Source organism: Pteronotus mesoamericanus, unplaced genomic scaffold, assembly GCF_021234165.1.
Source record: "Pteronotus mesoamericanus isolate MK-2021 breed Mesoamerican mustached bat unplaced genomic scaffold, CSHL_Meso_final scaffold_54, whole genome shotgun sequence".
Classification (NCBI taxonomy): domain Eukaryota; kingdom Metazoa; phylum Chordata; class Mammalia; order Chiroptera; family Mormoopidae; genus Pteronotus; species Pteronotus mesoamericanus.
In genome coordinates, this window is record NW_026555321.1 from 8,259,201 (window position 1) to 8,275,282 (window position 16,082).

General features: G+C 38.7%; 1 protein-coding gene across 8 annotated transcripts in view; it reads right to left on the reverse strand.

The window, feature by feature from the left end:
• The window catches only part of RBMS3 (RNA binding motif single stranded interacting protein 3), a 1,181,733-nt gene that overhangs the window by 600,913 nt on the left and 564,738 nt on the right, over positions 1-16,082 (reverse strand). Inside the window, exon 1 of one of the 8 annotated variants that reach the window (XM_054595678.1) lies at positions 10,001-10,925. The exons of the other annotated variants lie outside the window; for them this stretch is intronic. Coding sequence (XP_054451653.1) covers positions 10,001-10,075 — 75 coding nt within the window. The 5' untranslated portion in view covers positions 10,076-10,925. Of the gene's footprint in view, positions 1-10,000; positions 10,926-16,082 lie in introns of those variants that run through there. 8 annotated transcript variants of the gene reach the window in all.

The following is a 16,082-nucleotide window of genomic DNA, read 5'->3' on the forward strand; positions in this document are numbered from 1 at the left end:
TTAGTGAGACTCATCTCTTTGATAACAATTACCAGGAAAAATAATTGTATTAAAACTAAAAAGAACAAGAACATGTCTCCTTAAGACCACTTTGTCCCTCCATATATCTCTGTGGTCATTTAGCCTTTGAGAAAATCAGAACCATTGAAATCATCCCTAAAGTGTCCTGAAGTTTGTGAGTGTGTGCTCTGTTTTATTATGAGAGAGAGAAGTCAAAGCTGATACATTGAAACTGCTGATGAAATTCAGTGAAATCTGGCTAGAAGGCTGGGAGGAAAAAGGAGGCAATTAGATGGCATTCAAAACAAGGGGTGATTATGAGTTTTCCCTCCAAGATGAGGGGGAAGGAGTGAATTTTCAGGTATGAGCAATGCATAGAGCTAGAGAATCAGCGAAAACTCCTGAAGATAGGAGGAGATGACCATGCTTTGGGCCTGGGATCCTGAATTTTCTTGAATAACTGAAATAACAATGAAAATGAAGAAAGCCAGGATGTTTGGCTTAGGGCTAGAAAAGTAGTTTGTTCCAGATGCCCAACTACTTATGAGAGTAATGGTGGGTCTGGTTTGAGTATATGTACATGTGGAGACATATGCTCTTTAAGAGGCACAAAGATTCTGTGGGGCTGAAAGGGACCTCAGGACACCAAGAGAAGTTATCCCAGGTGAATAGCCATGGATACTGAGGATCAGGTGGAGGTGGCAGTTTTAACACATGTCATAAACCCATGACCCAACCTAGAGACAGAAGGATTTAGAAAAATTATGTCCTAAAATAAATATTGTGCCATTGATTTGCCTCCTGCTTGTACCCCCAAGCTGGGAGCCCAGGGAAACACCTGTTACATTCAACCTCTTTTTCTTTCCAGTTGGTAAACAATTCCAACAGTTGCACAATGAAAAAATTCTGTGAACCTGGCACTCGGATCGGGAACTCTCAGTTGCTTTCACTGCCAAAGGTCAATCCAATGTGTCTGCTTTCGACATAGTTTAGCCAAAGAATGTTAATGACATTTTCCGATATGCTCTGCTGTTCTACCACGTGCTCCGCCCCGGAAATTTGGGATTACTAAAATACAGAGATATCTTGAATGCCAAAAGGTCACAGTAGGTAGAGAGATGGGCAGCCTTTTAGACTCCCTGATTGCTTTAGGGTTTCACAAGACATGGACAAGATGAGAAAAATATATTGCCTTTAAACTAAAATGAAAACTGTAAAACATAAATTAATAAGTGTTTGCATACTACTGTCAACTTTGTGCATTGTTATACTTTATTCATTGTTATACTTAGTTCTCTGATAACTTTTCTTTGTATCTCAAGAGGATCTGTAGATTGTATAGTTCTTTACTTTGCAAGAACACATATGCAAGATCATGGCCCAAATTTACAGGCACACAGAAATGAATTTACTTGCAGTCAGAGAGTTTGGCAGCAAAATTATAAAAACTCTTTCAATATTTCAGTGCAAAAATATCTAATTTGATGTGAGTGCACTTTCGTAGGCTGGTTACAATGCAGGATGGGGGCCTTCCAGAGTATCCAGAAAATAGGGAGTTTACACATGACCTTTCACTGCTCCCATTGTTAAAAGAAGTCACTAAACTTGGAGAAAAATTCTTCCGTGTTCATTGACTTCCTCCCTCTGACTTCTTTCTTGTCATTTTTTAGCTTATCAACAAAGTTAAAGACAAGAACAAGCCAGAAAGGGAAAACTTCCTATCACTAGCATGAAGTCAAGTTGTCCTAACAGTTAAATAATAAAGTTCAAAGGCATCGGTTAACTTTTTGGAATAAATTGAGAAAAAAATATCAAAATTTTATTATTTTCTAAATTCCCTGCCTTAGATTAAAATACAACATCCTTATGCCGAAAATTGCAGTATGATATGGTGTGCCCGGCAAAGGACGAGAGACCCACAGGATGAAGCCAAGAACAAGGTGAATCCAGGAGCTGTCACCATCCTCCAAAGGACCAGCACCGAGGAAAAAAAACGTGTTTTTCTCATCTCTCAAGAAAACAATGAAACATACCATTATATGGTTTGTCTGTGTGTATGGAATCCTGGAAAACAGTCTCTGAAATTTTATTCCAATCTTTGTACACATTTCTTCAAATAGTTCATTTACTCAAAAGTAATTGGGAATTTAAGAGTATATTTGCTTGAGTTTTAAGCTACCTTAGCTTTAAATTATCTTCAGGGTGCCACCATTCAATTTCTTCAATTTCATTGAATGATACATTTTAAAAGGGCCAACAGGAGAGTTAACAGACATCAATAAAAGCTTCAAATATAACTTGCATATGTAAGAAAAGCTTTTAAGGTATCTTAACCAGTTCCAGAAAACCAGATAGTTAGCATTCTGTTTTCCACTGTCCTTTTCATTAAATTGTCATCAATTGGCAAATTAAGTAAGATAAATAAACAGCAGCACTCTAGACAAAAATAGGAAGACTTCTCAAAAATCCTCATTAAATTCTACGCATGATCCATATTCATCGTGAAAAATATCAGCTAAGGAGATAACCAAAAGATCGTTTGCTTCTACCATCTTGAGTGCCATATACACAAATTTCTTAACCCTACAAAATAATGATACAAAAACTAATTCTAAAACAAATTAAAAATCAGTTCTTAAAATGATTACTACCAATAATTAGAATACCATAAGATTTTTTTCTTCTGCTATACTTTACTTTTCACACAACATAGAAGGGTATTATCATGGTTGCTTTAACTGTGCATACAGTCTAATCTATTTTTTTCTATTTGTTTATCATTTATAACAGCCAAATTCAAGGTTTTGTTTACTCTCATTAATTCAGCTAGCAGGGGATTTGGGGGGAACCAGAAGAGTTCCTAGCAAGAAAGAGAGGAGAAGATAATGCTCTTGTAGACATTAGTATTTTCTTCCTACAACAACATATGCAATGGTTACTATAGCATTTCTTCCCCATGCTTTAAAGGCTACCATAAAGACACAGCGATTTGAAGGTTTTGCAAACTCCAGTTAAAACAGTATCTCATCTATCAATTGTATTTCCATGTTTACACTAGTCCTAGATTCATTCATAAAACTAGGGTTGTCGGGATCTTAATGAGACAAACCTGTTTCCTTTATTACCTCAACTGGCTTAGCCAAACATATGCATATTCAGCAATCATACCATCTGTACAGAGAAAGTTAAATGGAGGAAAGTAAGCCTCACTCTGCCATTATACATTTTTTGGTAAGCCCTAATGTTACCTACTCAAAGAGAAAACAGCACCACAACACAGTCAGCAATGATAATGATTAAGCAATGCCTGTCATTGTGTCCCGCCCCTGGGAACTGTTCTCCACCCACTCTCAGGTGATGGATGTGTTTCTCTGGGCACGCGGGATTTCGATGGGGGGAAAGATACAGACTGTTAAATTTGTCTGATCACCAGAGTCAACAAAGCGCATTTGATCTGCTCTGTAAAAAAGCATCGGGGACCCGGACCAAAACTCATCAATGGCACAAAACGAAGGTCATCTCCCTGAACCACTAATATATCAAAGCATCCCTCTCTGTCTCCAAGTGAGAGTTACAAATGCAGAGGCTGCAAGAGAGCTTAGAGAACCTCATGAGAAACCTCTCCATTGACACACAAATCAGAGAATTGCCCCAAAGGAAAACAGAGTCCACATCTTGTCATTTATTATCCATACTCTTGAAATTTGATGTCTACTAAAGATTGATGTTCTGAATTACAAAACTTTATCCAGATATTCCACATGGTATACATTTCCTGACTAATAAATCTGCATGGAAAAAACAAACATTTTTAAAGGTGAATGAATTTTCTGTCAATATCAACTTGAAAAGAAAAATTAGAAACACAAACAGGCTTCGACTTACCTCTGTCCACCTTTCTTTTTTTTTTCCCAAAAAACTACTTTTTAGTGTCTCAAATCTGAAAATCAATAGTCAACTCCATTAGTTTTTTCAAGACACTGAAAACAATGAATGGTTGATAAAATTTTATTAGTATTAGTACATATTATTACCATTTATTAGTCCTATAGATTTATAATCTCTAAAAAACCAAAGATTATAGATTTCATGAACAAATATTATTTCAAGAAATTGTAGTTAAAACATCCTATAAGAAACAGAAATCTCTATACTACAACATCCTTGCCAAATAAATAGAAGCAAAAGTTGTGTCTCCTTGTGTAGCTACGTAATTTTCAACACTGGCAAAAATAAAGAGCAATATTCATACAAAACTGATCACTGTATTTTCAAATACCTTCAGAAAGAATCATACTGCTGCCTATTTTGCTCTAAGTTGCTGATTTTTATTATCTATCACTTTTTTGACTAGGGATGCATGGTCCGAAAGTTTTCGTACAATAGTTCCACAGAAAGTAGCAAAAACCAGAGAAGAAAACCTTTTATAATTTCAAAAGAGAAATGAGAACTTCACTTTTGCTCTTTGAATGTGTGCTCCATGGGACTAATTCTAACCTTTCCGTTTGCATTGGGTCCAACCCATTCAGCAGCTATGTTTTCTAATTAAATAGCACTTCCTATTTAAAATAAAAAAATTGGTAGTATACTTGTTTTCATTTTAAGAAAGAATATTTTTAATCATATCCAAAATAGTTCAGCATTTTTCCAACTACTGAAAACAATTGAAAAATAGAACCTCAGCAACACACGAATATATTTTTGCTCTTGGTCTCCCTTCAGGTCCATCTGCAGTCTGGCTGTGCAACAGCTATAGCATAAAAATGTCTATTCTCACATGCTTTTGATATTACACTATTTAATCACATACAGCTGTGGCTTATGAGACTGTTACAAAACACAATTTTAATGTAGTACTCGAGGCCAATTTTGGATAAACATCAACCATTTACTCTGAATAAGAAGTCCAACACTGAAAAGATTTTTTTAAAGGAAAAGAGTGGTTTTCTTAGAATTTGGCGTAAGCATAATTGTGACTGAGGCCTCTCTCTGCCAAAAAGACTGATAATGTCAGAAAGAATTGTGTAAAATCATATTAGTGCAAAAATGAAGCATTCCAGAATTCTTGGAGCCAGAAAGACCTGGAATGAACTTCACATCCTCCCTTCTCTTCTTTTGCCTCCTTTCCTGCAAATCGCCCCAACCTCCAACGCTCAGATAGATTTTATTACCTCATGGAAATAATCTCGAGTTATAATTCTGTTATTCTTTTTCCAAATTGAGAGAAAGTGAAAGAAAAAAAATGTGTTAGAAAGATACCATTAGAAGAAATATACATGGTGTTTTTCTTAAGTTTGGAATTATTTCTGGAGAAAAAATCTGAAACTTTTACATTTCTACTTCTTTTAAGTAGGCACTAAACTTAGTGTTAATGAAAACAATGACTACATTACAGAAATGATAAGACAATCCCATGGATAATAAAGATTTGGGGGGGTGGGTGGGAGAAGGAAGAAAAACAACGAAAAAGGAAGCGTGGCCCCTTGCTTCTATTTCCCTCTAATCAAAAACAATTAAAATTGTATAGATTCTAAAATGAGGAAAACAAGACTTATCATCGTGTCATGCTATCACATTACACCCCGAAGTGAAAGAAATATTTGGAATGGTACCTAAAATTTCAGTTGCTGAAAGATTTTTAGAAAACCAGTTTTGTATGTTTCAGCCTTTCAAAGGAAAACAGAACTTGGGAGTTTTCAAGGCTGTTGTAAAACTGGCAAGTTACCAACTCTGGCTATCAATGCAAATCTGGGCAGGAAGTACTAAGGAAATTCTAAACTCATTCCCTCCCTCGGCAAGATTTTCTACATTTTCATGTGCAAGAAGTGTGTTAAGGGGTTGTTTTGTTTTTGAAGGATCTGTACATTCACATCTTTAAGAACAGCCTTTGCCCCCAGGAGCCTCTGTCTTCCTTTGCTTCTCAGCCCTTGCGTTCTCAAGTGTTTGCTCTCTCTATGGCACAACCCATTGGGCCCCAGCTAGACTTTTAGAGACGGGCGGCAGTCCAGGCTGCAGATGGTTGGAAATTCAGCCTGAAATCAGCGTGCTGTTGATGAATCACTCCTAACACCTGACCCCAACATCACACCAGGCTCTGAACACAATCTGAGTATCACCAGCCAGAGAGACTCTGTCAGGGACCCAGAATCTGAAGCCTTTGCTTCAGGATCTTTGGGGAAGCAGATGGGAATGCAGTAGACTGATGTAAGAGCAATGTGATCAGGAACCACGTCCTGGATTGGTAGAAATGTAGTGAACTGGTAAGGGTGTGGAAAAGGAAGAAGGACAAGCTTGCTGAGTGTGCTTGGGGACATCTTGAAGTTTTTATGAAGATAACTAAGTTTTCCAAATATCATATACACAGGAGAGAAATACCATTTCTCATCTGCAAAATAACAATTCACCAGGCTGTGACCATGTTTTACTCTTTAGCTTTTCTAGTTTAGCTAGTTTGCTTTTCCAAGATCCACTCTCCACCCCCCCAAAAAAGCCCTTCCAAATCAAACTGAAAATCATCCTGGATCTCAAAATGCAAAAGCAACAGGTCGGTCGCTTTGAATGGGCTGTGACAAAATTCTTGAGAAATATTAGGTTACAACTCAATCAAACGTCATTATGTAAATTATCACTAAGCTAATGAACAATTTTTCTGATCCCCTTTCTCTAAAATCTGCTGATTATTCTGGGTGGATTCCCAACAGCAAATTTCTTTTAATGAAACTCATGCTGTTTAATACAGTTATGTCTCTTATTTAAATATTATGACATGTCACCAAGATTTCTTCATTACTTCTTAATCAAAAGCAATACTCGTTTTTTTTGAAATTGCTTCTCTTGGTAGGAAAAAAACTGATCAAAAGGTAAATTAACAAATGACAACTTTTAATGTGAATCTGGGAGAGTAAGCAAATTATGACAATGTACAAGGTATAGCTACAAGTCAGCCACTGGGTTTCGATTTTATGTAACTTACAGGTAAATTTTTCTATTAAAATATTTTAAGCATCTGGGAAATTATTCAAAGGGACAAAAACATAAATATCTTTTTGCTATTTAAAAAAAAATTTAAACAACAAAGTTAAGAGACTGGCTTTAATGTAATGGAAAATAAGAGGGGCAGCGAAGGCAGGGAAGTATCCCAAGCTTTTTTAAAACTTTAATTACACTTGAAAAACATTTGCATCTATTTAAAAATCTCATTTTCATTTTGTTTTAGCATAAGAAAAGAGCAACTGTACCTAATACGCATTTAAGTAGAATGAGAAGGTTCAGTATTTTTGCATTTTCTGAATGAATACAATAGACATTACAGTTCTTTAAAATCCCATGAAGATTTTCTACCCACAACGAATGTCAATAAATTGCTTTTGTGGATTAGTTAAAAAAAAATTACCTGAATTTAGAGGACAGTTGAGTGTGATATCACCAGAGCATACCTGTCAACCATAGATTTCTAATTGTATCAACCATCAGTATTCTGTATATATTAGCATCACTTTAAATAGCTAAGATTTTAAAATAAGATTATAACTACAAGCCAAGTCTAGAACACAGTGGATTTTATGGATTCACCTAGATTTACAAATAAATACAAGCAGAATGTAGATCCTTCAAAATTATTATAGGTTATATTTTGAGATATAAGCATAAAAAGGCCAAAAAGTGATATTGAAATAACCCAGTGGTTTTCATTCTATACTAGGGCATGACAGTACTTTTTTGTATAGTATTCACGCTGTCAGAAAGTCTCCACCTTCTAAAACACAATTGCACATTGACCCTTCCTCTCATTCCTTGTGTGACTAAGTTTCAAAATAGGGCACGTTTTCACATCTTCAGCTTCCAGGAATGTTATTAATGCCTGTCATTTCAGAGCTGCTGTAACAATATTCGACAACTTCACAGCACTGTCGAAATTTTACAACATAATAATCAATAGGAATTACCATGATAGCCGAAGTAGCTGATCTTATATTCCCTACCACCCTGATCTGATTACCCCAATATCAGCTTAGGTCGCCTAATGGATCTAACTTCTTTAAAAATGTTCCAGAAGTTGATGGCTTTGACTAGCTTGAAAGTAACAAGATCCAGATGCCGCCTGTCTACACAACACTAAACTACATAGGACCCCAAAACAGCTTTTTAAAAAAAAACTCCCTCTGTATTTTTCAGCCTCTCCTCTCTTGCCTCACCACTCCACTTTCCCCTTTACCCCACTCTCTCTCTCTCTCTCTCTCTCTCTCTCTCACACACACACACACACACACACACACACACACACTTTCCACCAAGTGGCTCATCCAGCATCCTGTGTCTTTAATATAATGTGCATGACATTATTTCCTGGTAGTAAAAGGTTAAAAGAAATCTCAAGCAGAAAAGCAATTATTCCATTCATTTTGATGTAAAGTTTCTCTTCTGAATATACTGCATGGTGGAAAACAAGGACCAAAAAGAGAGTGTGAATTTTGAAACATTTGGAAAAATTTAGCCAAATGAGTAAAAGGGATGGAATGTCCGATATTTTTCATGCAGCCCTTGATTTTGTTGTTCTTGTTTCTTTGGGGGATGAGAAATGACCGTAAATTTTCCTCTTTTAACTTGTCCTTGCTGTGCCATTTCCTCGAGGAAGGCAGGCAGTGTTCTCCTCCCAATCCCCAAAGAGTTAAAACTCAAGGCACTGGAGCAGAAGGGCTGGTCTATTTAAGCAGCAGCAGCACAAACTAAATGCTCACAAAGGCAAAAAGCGATGTGAGTCGACCTTGGAGGGGTAGGGCAAATCGTAGCGATGGAAAAAGAAAGGAAAAAAAAAAAAAACAGCAACAACCTTTAATATAATATTGAAAGTCTGCTGCCTGGTCTGGTTCACAAATAGGCATTGTTTGATGAGACAGAATAAATGAGAGATAACGACAGCATGAATTACTAAAGCCTGATCACATCAGCGAGTCCTGGTGACAGCCCAGATCACTCAGGCACGCCTTGTGCACTCTCGGCATATTTATCTATTAAGAAGACTGTGGAGTCTGGCTAATGCAATACAAAACAATATCATCTGTAAAGAAATATAATCCATGCACTCAAGGTGGGAACTCTACCAACATTTTTCCCCCCAAATCAAGTCCAATTTAATTGACAAATCGGAGCAGTGATATCACACCTGAGAGTCCTTCATGTGTGAACTGCAGGATAAAGTTCACAGTTGGCACTGCCCACTGCTTAGTGACAGGGGCTTGCCACTGGCCCCTAATGATCATCTGAGCACACGCTAAAGCCTGAAGTATTTAACCAATTCACATCCAATTACCATCGGTTACATTTCATCCCGTTTCAAGACCCGGGCCTTCTGACGGCAGCCAACACAGACAGAGCTTCTAAAAGTCAAGAGCATCTTTTGTAAACCTCCACAATTCAGTCTCTAGCATCCTGATCATCCACCGTAGGAAATAAAAAATGTAAGGCAAATTTTTAAAAAATACACCCAAACAAACTCCAAGAGACTTTACTTTGCTGTCTTATACCTTCCGCAGCCTTCTTTTATTCCATACTCAGCGATTAAAAGTTTGAGTTACCCCCACCCTGGTGTGTCCTCTCCAGTGGGAAAAACCCTCTTAGAGTCACAAACAAAGAACAGCTCACTGGAAAAGCCCCGAAAATTGTACTCTTTTGCCTGATTATCACTGTTAGGATCTCCTTTCTAACAACTCTGCCCATCTGCAAAGGACTTTACACATACCAGGAACATTTATGCTGCCAAATAACAACAAAGGAACTCGAGTGAAACTATTATCTCTCCTTAAAGAGCAAGCCACAATCCCGGGCTTGCTTTCTTCTTCCAGTCTCCGCTACCTCATTACCTCCATTGGTATGTTACTAATTTCAAAGAAGCAGGAAGAAGTGATGGGGCGGGGGTTTAAATAATAATTCACATGCCTGTTTCCCATCCCAAGTGCAGGAGGATACCACACTGACTGCCAGACTGTGGGTCGAGCCATACCTTGGTTTGGAGATAATGAGGATAGTAGTAAGTGTACTGGGGGTACATTTGTGGCTGATCCAGGCGTTTGCCCATGTAGCTGGAATCTTTATCTCCGAGGCAGGGAACTGGATGACAGGGTATAGTGCCCCAGGCCGAGCTTCCTCTTAAACCACTATTCCTGACAGTCCCGATGACTGATGAGGCTTCCGAGATTCCTGTCTTCCACCACTCGCTAGTTCCAACACAGCAAGAATATAAAAAAGAAACACACCAAAAAAAAAAAAAAAAAAAAGAAAGAAAGAAAAAGGAGATGGGGATCGGTTGGAAAAAAAAACCCCACACAGCTTCCCCAGATCTTGTCTGCCTTCCCCCAGCTGCCAGGGTCCACTTGGGATGAGGCAGTTTGTTCCCTAGCAGGCTCTCTGTAGTGATGTCAATTGCCAGCGTTTGTAAAGGGGAAAAAAAAAATCAAAGTCCTTTCAGCATAACTCCGAATCCTTGCAGATCAGCTTCCTGTCTCCTGTTTGTCTCTTTCCTCACCTTAAAGAAAAAGCAAATAAAAAGAAAAAAAGAAAGAGAGAAAGAGAAAGAAAGAAGAAAAAGAAAACAGGGGAAAAAAGAAAGAAAAAGAAAGGGGAAAAGAAAAAGGGGGAAAAAAAAACCTTGCACAGCTTAGTTGCTGCTGTCTCCCTCCCAGAGTGACATGGTGATCGGGGCTTGTCCTGTCCTTTCATTCACTTCCCCTCCTTCCAGCCGGTGGGTGGAACCGAGAGAGCCTCTCCAGGGAGCAGCGTACGCAGTCCAGAAGGCTGCAGTATTTCCTCCAAGAAAAAAAAAAGGCTGCTTCAACCCCTGCTGCAAGCAAAGTTCCGATTCCCTCTGCTGGCTATCTCGAATAGCAAAGCGATTTTTGCAGGGAAGCTGCTGCTGCTGCTGCTGGAACTGAACCGGGGAACTCAGATGCGGGCGGTGGATTATTTCTTATCCTTCCCTCCATCTACTCCACAGAAGAGCTGCCTTCTTTCCTTTTCGTGCCAAGTTTCAAGGTAAGCCACACTGCTAAACAAAACACTGAAGACCGAGGGAGGGAGGAGAGGACGAAGGGAGGAAGGAAGAGAAAGGGGAAAAAAAAATCAAGGAAGAGGGACTAACCTTGCTAGTTAAAAAGCAAAAAGTGTGTCCCGGATGCTTTCAAAACCTGTTAACACACTAAAGCCAGATGAATACAAGACCTGGTTTAGAAACTAATCTTTCACTTCTTGGAGAACATGGAGGATGCTAAGTATTGAGGAAATTCTCAGTCTACGCCAGGACTACTGTTAACAAGCCATGCCTCACAGGTCACAGTGACCAACTTATTATAACAGAAACAGTCATTCGTAAGTAGTCCTTACACCCAATTTGTAAATATCAAAAGAGATGTTCCCTCAGCTCTGTGAACTTCTTTTTAAATAAAAGCACTGTCTCTCATTCTCTATCTCTTTATGATTATTTTGATCATGGATGCTCTAATCGCTGTACTGATATTACACACTGAAAATCATAATTACTTCACAAAGTTTCCCCCCCCAATAGTAAGTAATATTCTGACATGTCAATCAGCTGCTGCATTATAATATGAATTGTTTCCAAGAAAATATATTTCCTTAAAGGGTCTCTTTTCAAGGCTGGTAAGGCTAAAATTAGCCTCGCCAGCTGTGTTTTGCTGGGAGTGCTCACGCATGCCCAAAGCGTGGGCAGGCCAGTACTGAGCTGCTCTCTACTTTGTCAAGTCGGCTCTGCTCTCCCCAGCCCAGAGTTGCCCTTTGAGAGAGAAAGTTCTTGGTACAAATCCAGTTTGCTCGTCAAGAACAGAGCATTTGGGCGCAATGCACAATATGGTGTTCATCCACGTACAAGCCCCACCGCCCTTGAGGCCATCGGCTTCCGCTCGGGGGTCTGGTTTCTGGAAGCCATGTGAGTGCAGGCTTGTTCCTTGGAGAAAGATAAGGGTGGTGAGTAAACAGTTTTATGTTTGACTGCTGACAAGAACAACAATCAGAAGGAAGGAAGGAGAGAGGATGGGATGGTAAAAGTCAGGAGCCCTGAGAGCCCTGTAATTGAGGAAATGAAATCAACTCCTTTAATGTTTCAATGTGTTATTCTGGGCCTCGGTTGTCCCATCTGGAAAATGAAAACACTGCCAACTTACCTGGATGGAGGTGGTGCACTGAATCAGACATTAAATAAATAGCCCATTGATTTAAAAATCCTTCAGTGGCATCTCCTTGCTGGGGCTATAGAGTCCTGACTCCCGAGATAGTTTTCAAGAGACTTGAAAACTCCACTTCCTTCTCCAGATGCAGACGGTAAAGTCTGCACCTTACCTTCTACACCTAAGTCACACTGAACTGCTTGTAGGACTGGAAAGTGCTCGCTGGGGGCCTTCTGTCATTCCCTCTAACTGGAGTGCTCTCCCAAATCCATCTCCACATCCCTTACCCTTCACCCCAGCATTTAGGTCTCAGCATGGATATCAGCCCCTCCCAGTAGTTTTCCCTGAGCCCCTGCTTCCCCAGTGCACGTTATATTTGCCATGATATTGTGTTTATCCTATGTAGCTGCCTGTTAATTGCAAGCTGCTTCTACGATGCTCTAAAAGCATCAGGAAAAACAGGAATGTAGCAGTTCCTATTACTCCGGTTTATCTTCCTCTTTCCAAAACTGGTGCGGTGTCTGGCATTCAATGATGCTCTGTAAATGTTTGATGGGTGAGACATCTTAAACATGGCAATTCCAGTATCACTCCTATCCTTCTTTCAGCCCATTACAGTATATTTCTGGGTGTAGGAGATGTGGTGATGCACTGATCAGAACAAGGCCCTTCCCTCAGAGAGTGTATATTCTAGTCAGGGAGATAAACAAAGGAACGAGCAAGGTAAACAGGCAATATAAGATCACATGACATTAGTGCTGCTACAAAATATAAAGCTGAGTAAAGAAAGTCAGAATCACAGGGATTTCACCTTCAATAGGACAGTGGGAAGTGCTCTCCAAGGAGTTCTGGAGTTAAAGGCAGGGCAGCACCCTGGGTGCTGTATACTGGGAGAGTACAGATTGCGAAAGCCTTGGCCCCCACCCAGAGTGCCTTCGTTCCGGTCCTGCCTCTGGTGGATCACTGTGCCCCCATTTATTCCTATCCATCCGATGCCACTACCCACTTCATACAGTTACCACGAGAAGTCGCCAAATAAACATGTGATATATTTATAATACCGTACACGCAGGACATACTGGATATGCTCAAAAACCATCAGCCTGCGTCTGGGGGAAGAGTATCCCAGGCAGAGGGAACAGCAAGTACAGAAAGCCTGGCAACAGGAGCATATCTTTGGAATGTGTGAGAAATGATGCAGGGGCTGGAATGCAGCAAGAGAAGAGTAAAGGCTATAAAAATGATGCTGGAGAGGCACCCTGGAGCCAGACTGAAAAAGCCTGGGCGAGAACTTGGTATGCAAAGTTTAAGTTAGTGACAGTTGACAGTCTGCAGCCAGGACTGTATCCAACTATTCTGACTCTACATCTAGACAACTTCACCTCCTAGGTGACCTATTGCAGTTCCTCCAAATTCTGAGAACTGCGCCATCAGGATCCCAGATCTCTGCCAATGTTGCTGCCATGGACAAAGGACCCCTGGGTTCTTGTATTAATAACTCATCTAGAGGCTCCTTGAAGGGGAAAGAATACTGTCTTATTTACAAATAAAAGACAAAATAATTCCTCAACCCAAGCTACAGCACACTTACTTGTAAAGTGCCCAGCATGTGTTGATGCTATCAGCAATGTCTATACAGTTTGCTTTTCAAAAGGCTATCTCTTCTATTTCCTTCGATCATTGCTATGCTCTGTGCATCAATTGTCATTAGCCAAAAACCATTCATTGAACATTTAAACCTTTTCTTAAATAATGCAAAGATGGTTTACCACTTGTGAGAATTGTAAAACCCATGTTTTATTTATACATTTTTAAAATTTTTTCCCCAGATACCAGTAGCCATGGCAATTTGGGAGGGAAGATACTCATGCCAGAAATAGTTTTTATATCATGTCTGCTCTGCTGAAGCAGCACTGTTTTCCACTGTTATGGTCAAGTTAAGGTAGGAGTTAACTAGTTTAAGGCACGCTCTAAATCCAAAGCCAGCTATGTCCCATTTGCTAACTAATCACCAAAGTTTGTACAATTCAAGAGCAGAAAATTGCAGTGAAGGGCATGGACTCTTTCAGAAAGATTCACATGACTCACAGCACAGACCAGAGAGGTAGTCACCTTGGACAAGTTCTTGGCTAACAGGAATGAGTGCTTAGAGAAGGGATGGCTCTGAAATGAGAGTCCGCTTGGTAGAAATGGAGATTCTATCTCTCTCCTCATTTGCCCTTCACCTATCCTTGCTGAGTGAAAACCTGAGTGCTTCTGGGGGCAAATTTATTTTCTAAATTACAAAGACTTAGTCAAAAGCAAAGGAAAAGTAGAGATACACGAAGAAAATAATTGCTCTATTTTGGAAAGTATATACACTGTTCTACCTTCAAGAAAACATTCATGGCCTTGAATAATTTTTTTTTTAATTTGGCATTTTCTTCCTTCTTTATTCAAATTTGTAAATTCCTTTTCAATACAGCAACTTCCAAAGAAGTATTAAATGTACAAGTCTTTTTTTTATAAAAAGACAAGATGGCAGATTGCAAATTCCAACATTAATGTTATAACTTTCTTTTCTCCTACTGAATACTTACTAATGGTTTAAGAAAATGCCTGAGACAAATTAGGAAAAAGAAACTAGTGATTCAACCATGCGTGGTCCAAATTTAAATTATAATTGAGTGCAAAAATATTACTGTAGATAAAAACAATAAAAATTGGCCATGGAAAAAATATCAAGCCTCAGAACACAATTATATAGTTCAAGAGGATTAATCAAGTATAAAAGTGAAAATAACTTAAAGCAATGAACAATTATTAAATTCAACAAAGTTTTATAGAGCATCTATTATATGTTTAAATAATTGAGGACACTAATATAAATATTCTCACCCTTGTCCTCAAGTAGACTTAGCAACTCGGTATCTATCAAACATCAACCATTCATAAATGACCTAACGTGTTTTTTCATATATGAATACCAATTTTTAGCAAGAGTTGTGAAACAATTTTATTTAAGTTGACTCAGTTTTATTCTGAACTGCACGCTTTATTATAATTTTAAGCAATAATATACATAAAAGCTCATGTTTATTTCAATTATCTTTGTAAAAAATACATAATATCCTCTCACTTTCTACATACATTTTCTTTTCATAATACTTAATAGTATGTAGGCACATCTGGTTCTCCTTTACCACCAGAATTACACTTGGTAATTCTCCTTTACTACCAGAACTACCAAGATACACTTCACTGAAAGTAGGCATGGCCATGTGACTTACCATAGCCAATGAAATATGAAACAGAAATGTGAGTAAAAGCTTTAAACTATTGTTATTTAATTCTCCAGCCCACTCTTCTGAAGGACCTACTGAGATAAAGGAAGCATCTTGGAAGGCTGAGCACAACTGCCTCAAATAGTCACCTTGACTAGCCACTGATTTGTCACAAGTGAGAAATAAACCTTTATTGTGTTATGCTATTGAGATATGGTCACTTAACCACAGCAGCACCTAGCCTACCCTGTCTAATAAGACAACGCTTGTAGTTTGAGTCTATAATTGTTGGTTTCTATGTTTGAGTATCTCTCTCACTAATACCTATGGTCCACAGGGCAGGGAATGTATCTATCATGTCACTGTTATGCACCCAACACCTAGAACAGTCTTTGGAGTGTGATACACAATTAAAAAATGTTTGTTAAGTAAATGAATAAAATGTTCACCTAAAATCACTAAAGGCCTACCACATACTAGAAACTGCACATACTAGAAACAGTTAAAATTCACAGGTGCCTAGAAAGTAGGTATGATTTTTCAGACTTTACTGTTCATAAAATTGAGAGGGAGGGGCTTTAACTACCCTCTCCAAGTTCATACCCAGTTATAACATGGTAGATGGCTTTTTCTTAAATAATGT